Source organism: Babylonia areolata, chromosome 15, assembly GCF_041734735.1.
Source record: "Babylonia areolata isolate BAREFJ2019XMU chromosome 15, ASM4173473v1, whole genome shotgun sequence".
Taxonomy (NCBI): Eukaryota; Metazoa; Mollusca; class Gastropoda; order Neogastropoda; family Buccinidae; genus Babylonia; species Babylonia areolata.
This window is the reverse complement of record NC_134890.1, coordinates 26,112,970-26,118,959: the sequence shown is the minus strand read 5'-3', so window position 1 is coordinate 26,118,959 and position 5,990 is coordinate 26,112,970. Positions and strand designations below refer to the sequence as shown.

General features: G+C 45.7%; 1 protein-coding gene across 7 annotated transcripts in view; it reads right to left on the bottom strand.

Annotated features, from left to right (window-relative positions):
• Positions 1-482: 482 nt before the first annotated feature.
• The window catches only part of LOC143290508 (PTB domain-containing engulfment adapter protein 1-like), a 135,900-nt gene continuing 130,392 nt past the window's right edge, over positions 483-5,990 (bottom strand). For all 7 annotated transcript variants that reach the window (XM_076600012.1, XM_076600008.1, XM_076600013.1 and 4 more), the window contains 4 exons: positions 5,875-5,990; positions 4,832-4,894; positions 4,031-4,206; positions 483-666 (listed from right to left, as the gene is read on the bottom strand). The exon at positions 5,875-5,990 is cut by the window's right edge and continues 11 nt beyond it. In XM_076600012.1, the coding sequence (XP_076456127.1) occupies positions 583-666; positions 4,031-4,206; positions 4,832-4,894; positions 5,875-5,990 (439 nt within the window). In that variant the 3' untranslated portion in view covers positions 483-582. The remainder of the gene's footprint in view (positions 667-4,030; positions 4,207-4,831; positions 4,895-5,874) is intronic.

Below are 5,990 nucleotides of genomic sequence, written 5' to 3'. Positions count from 1 at the left end.
GTCAGTCTGAATACAGTGCACTGCGAGTCGAGTGTCTCCGCTCAAAGACACATCAACAATGAAAAGAGGCAATTTGTGCAAGGAGGGGGGGTGGGGGTATTGCCTCCAGTGCATCTATTTCGTGAACCAGATGCTCAAACTGCACCTCATTCCCCGTACACCATTCATTAACCTGACAGAATTTCCACACTTGCCTACATAGAACCAGCCTGTTTTTAAAATCCTGTTTTGTCTGCAAACACACACACACACACACGCACGCACGCACGCACGCAAGCATGCACACACACGCACACGACCTGTGACTCATAATACAAATCTCTCACCCACGCTATACCCTACCCTCTCCCTCCCTCCCAAGAGGCGCCAGCATCACCCCTACCCACACCCACCACCAATCACCCTCCTCTTACATTCACCCTCCCACCCCCCCTTACCCCCCCCCCCCCGCCCCCTCCCCCCGACACCCCTCCCCCCCCCACCCCCCGACCATGACGTCTGACTGAAGGCAAGGCCCCAGGGCAGGACACGCACACAGGTCACGCTTTCGCTTCCGGGTCACACACCATCCGGGTCTCTTCTCTACTGCTTGCCCTGGCTCAGGGGGTCAAGGTCGTCCAAGCTGAAGTCGTCTGTGCCGAACGACAGGCCCCGGCTGAACCCCGCCTGTGTTCACACACACACACACACACACATTGTCAAAAGTTCGTAATATAATCTACTCTAATATACACGTGTATATGTGTGTGTGTGTGTAATGTTTATTGTAAAGCGCTTTGAGGTCCCTCTAAGGGAGGAAAGCGCTGAAGAAGTATCCAACATTATTATTATCATTACTAGTAGTAGTAGTAGTAGTAGTAGTAGCAGTAGTATATCTTCTTCTTCTTCTTCTTCTTCTTCTTCTTCTTCTTCTTATCATCATCATCATCATCATAACTATTATTATTATTATTATTATTATTATTATTATGGGGTACAACTCTTGTTGCCGTGAGTTCTTTCACGTGCGTTAAAAAAGCATTCTTCACACAGGACCTCGGATTATCGTCTCAACTAAATGACTAGCGTACAGATCACCACTTGAGGTCTTGTGAACGCGGAGAAAATTCTGGCAAATGTAGGATACGATCTCCTATGCGGACGCGTGACTACAAGGAGATCCGAAGGCGGATGATGATTTTAATGCAATCCGTCGTCGGATAATCCATTGTCTCACAAAAAAAAAAAAAAAAAAAAGAAAGAAAAAAAAACACCTCTGCGGTCTGAATCGTCCGTCAACAGAATCACCAGCAAGATGTTAGGTGTCAGACAAAATCACAGATCAGAGATCAGATAATCCATTTCATACGGTGTGGTTGTGATCGGAATAATTGGATCAGCGAAAACCTCGCGTGGTCCAAGGGAAACAACTGCTGACGTCAAGAGTTTTCATTGTGTTAACATTTCACCTTGGGTTTGTCTTAGGGGTGGTTATCTTCTTTTTTTTTCCCATTTATTTATTTATTCTATCTGTTACAGTCTATTGATTCAAACCGGTAATCTTAGACCCTGAACAAATCAAACTAACATAAGTTTACATTTATCGATCATGATTATAACATTTCATGACCTTGAAACAACCAATGAAATGGGAAACAAAAACGAAAAAAAAAAACAAAAAAAAACCGTTGCACCAAATTATCATCCAACGATGGATCTGCATTATTTTTTTTTCTATTGTGTGCAGCTGTTTAGGTCTTAAACGAGAAATAGAAATGTCATTCGTATTGATTCTAAGAGTAAGAGGTGATCAACTTGTATGAAAAGACTTCATGCATCAAAATACCCTATGAAACCTCTCCCACGTTAAGGAGATCCACCCGTGGAGGAGGATTCTAGACAAAAGGGGAACACAAGGACGATACGATGAAAAGATATGAAATAATTTCTTTTTTTTTTTTTTTTAAAGAGTGTTACACAAAATTACAGATAAGTTTCAGTTTCAGTTGCTCAAGGAGGCGTCACTGCGTTCGGACAAACCATATACGCTACACCACATCTGCCAAGCAGATGCCTGACCAGCAGCGTAACCAAACGCGCTTAGTCAGGCCTTGAGAAAAAAAAAACAACAACAAAAAAAACGTGGGAATAAATAATAGATAAGCTTACATAAATAAATAAATAAATGAATAATCATTATAATATAGAAAAAGGTAGTAGTAATAATGATAGTAATACTAATAAAATGATAAAATGATAAGATTGTGTGAACCTGTGTTCACATACTGGAGTGGTACAATTCATCATAAAGCCCCCCCCCCCCCCCCCCCCCCCCCCCCCAGGCCCCCAACCCCTCTCCTCCTGTTATTCCCCTCTTCTGTGCAACACCGGCAGTGGAAATGGGACCAACTGACAGCACACCAGTTTCAGAATAGTTCTGGAAACCGTCTGATTCCACGGCTTCATTCGATCTTCTTTTCGTCTCCATACTGGGTCTCAAGGCTTTAAGCGGCAGGCTTCTGCCCCAAGTTGAATGTGCTGTAAGCTCCAAGGGGAAGACTAGGACCACGGAACTGAGGGTCATCCACTTGACCACTGCGTCTTTGGGTGCGTTACCCACACAGCTGGCCTTGGCGATGCGCAGCGTCACTTCTGCATCAAGGGCTCCGTTGCTGCATAGGGTGCTGCCCAGGTAGCAAAATTTGTCGACTGACTTGATCTCTGTGTCATCGATCTTGATTGCAGGTGGGCGGGAAGCACTGGTGTTCTGTGAGCTAGCTGTTTGGTACATGGACTCGGTCTTGCTGAGGCTGATGGTGAGTCCAAAGCGCCTGCAGGAGGTTGAGAACCTGTTCATAATGAACTGCACGTCCTCATGGGTGTATGCAGCAAGCGCGCAGTCATCAGCGAAGAGGAACTCTCTCAACAGTGCCTCAAAACACCCTGGACCTGGTGTGGAGTCGCCGCAAGTTGAAAAGTTTGCCATCTGTGTGAAACTGAATGTATATGCCCCAGTCACAGTCTTGGAAGGCGTCAATCAGCATAGCAGAGAAGAGAATGGAGAACAGTGTGGGTGCCAGGACGCAGCCCTGCATCACATCATTTATCACAGGGAACGGATCCGACATGTCAGTATTTTCCTGTACTCTCGCCAGCATGCCATTGTGGAATGACGCAATCAGCTGGATTAGGCTCTCTGGACAGCCGAACTTTAGGAGGATCTTCCACAGACCAAGGCGTATCACCGTGTCGAAGGCCTTAGTCAAGTCTACAAAGACCATGTGGAGCTCCTTGTTCTGCTCACGGCACTTCTCTTGCATCTGGCGTACGGCAAACACCATGTCACATGTTCCCCTGCCTGATCGGAAGCCGCACTGTGCTTCAGGAATGACTGTGTTGGAGACATGGTCAACCAGTCTGTTCAGTATGATGCGGGCGAAGATCTTGCCGGCGATGCAGAGGAGAGAGATTCCACGGTGGTTATCACAGGATGTTTTGTCTCCCTTCCGTTCGTAAATGTGGACAATTGAAGCATCACTGAAATCCTGGGGGACCTCCACTCTCTCCCTGAATGTCCACCGACTATCACAACCATACACCTATTTCAATGTCTACCAACTATCATAACAACACACCTACCTCAATGTCCACCAACTATCATAGCCATACACCTACCTCAATGACCACCATCATAGCCATACACCTACCTCAATGTCCACCAACTATCATAGCCATACACCTACCTCAATGTGCACCATCATAGCCATACACCTACCTCAATGTCCACCAACTATCATAGCCATACACCTACCTCAATGTGCACCATCATAGCCATACACCTACCTCAATGTGCACCATCATAGCCATACACCTACCTCAGTGTCCACCATCATAGCCATACACCTACCTCAATGTCCACCAACTATCATAGCCATACACCTACCTCAATGTCCACCAACTATCATAGCCATACACCTACCTCAATGTCCACCAACTATCATAGCCATACACCTACCTCAATGTCCACCAACTATCATAGCCATACACCTACCTGGATGTCCAACAGTTCTTGCTGGGACGACGGCCCGAAGATGTTGTTACTGCTGGTGGGTACGGGTGCACCGTTGACTGGGGGTGCAGCTGCACCGTTGGCGGGGGCGGGGTTGAACTCTCCCATCCCGAAGGGGTCACTGCTGGCGTCTGAGGCTGTGAAGGGGTTGGCGGGCACTGACCATCACAACAGGAACGAATAGATAAGTAAATGAATAAATATATAAATAAGTAAATGAATGAATAAATGAGTTAAGAAGTATATGAATAAATACATAAATGTGTGAGTGGATGAATGAATAGACAGATAGACAGACAGACAGACAGATAGATAAATAGATAGATAGATAGATAGACAGATGGATAGATGGTTTCATATTTACGAAACTGGTCAGTGTTTCTGATATGGGGAGACAACACATGACATAATTTACCAGGAGATTTTTTTTACTTTAATCTCTTTTACTTTCGCTTATTTGCTTGTTGTTGTGTTGTTGTTTTTTTGTTTGTTTTTTGTTTTTTGTTGTTGTTGTTGTTGTTGTTGTTTGTTTTGTTTTTTGTTTTTGTTTTTTTTAATTTCTTTCGTATATATAAGAGAAAGCATGTGAAAGAGACAGACAGACAGACAGAGGGAGACAGACAGACTGACAGACAGACAGACAGAATAGAAGGGAGTCAAAGTGTACGAAAGAGACAGAGAGGAGGGAGAAAAGCAGACAGACAAAAAAAAAAAAAAAAAAAAAAAAAAAAACAAGGATGAAGACAGTGAGAGGAAGTGAGGAGGAAGTGACGTCACACTCACAGGACTGCTGTCTGATGCTCTGACCGCCACGGAGCTGGCGGCTGGGAGCTGGTGGGGGGCTCACTGAAAAAAAAGACATACACAGCACGTGCACAACGACGTCCACAACCACATCCACAACATCCACTTTGGACAGCCACAACGACATCCACAACCCGCATCCACTTTACCATCCACAACCACATCCACAACATCCACTTTTTGGACAGCCACAACGACATCCACAACATCCACTTTACCATCCACAACCACATCCACAACATCCACTTTGGACAGCCACAACGACATCCACAACGTCCACTTTAACATCCACAACGACATCCACAGACATCGACATCCACTTTAACATCCACATGACATCCACTTTGACATCCACAACGACATCCACGTTGACACCCGCATCCACTTTGACATCTATATTGACATCCACATCCACAACGACATCCACAACATCCACTTTAACATCCACACGACATTCACTTTGACACCCGCATCCACTTTGACATCTATATCGACATCCACACCCAGTTTGACATCCACAACGACATCCACATACATCGACATCCCAGGCCCACTTGAACATCCACAACGACATCTCCATTGACATCCACATCCATTTTGACACCCACATCCACAGACACCGACATCCACTTTGACATCTACATTGACATCCACTTTCTAATCTCGGCATTTTGTGTCTCTTTGCCTCATTATCATTGAATCTGTGTTGTCGGAATCTTGAGTGAGTCAGAAACATCGTAGAGGTCAATTTGTCAAGTCTTGTTTGCGTTGTCTAGAGTTCTGTTATTTCCATAAAGGTTGTGGTAAAGGACAAAAGGAGGAGGAGGAGGAGGAGGAGGAGGAGGTGAAGAAGAAGAAGAAGAAGAAGAACAACAACAACAACAACAACAACAACAACAACAACAACAACGAGATTAAGCCCCCTTCCTCCCTCCCTCCCTCACACACACACACACACACACACACACACCAACCCCCACCTACACACCAGCCCCTGGTGGCAGAGACCTGGCACTACTCACAGGCAGGGGCAGAGAACTGGGCGGAGGCAGGGGCAGCGGTGCCGTTACTCTTGCTGACGTCATCTTCCAGGACCAGGTTCTGGAGATGTCGTCCTACCTGGCTCTGCTGGTCAGGC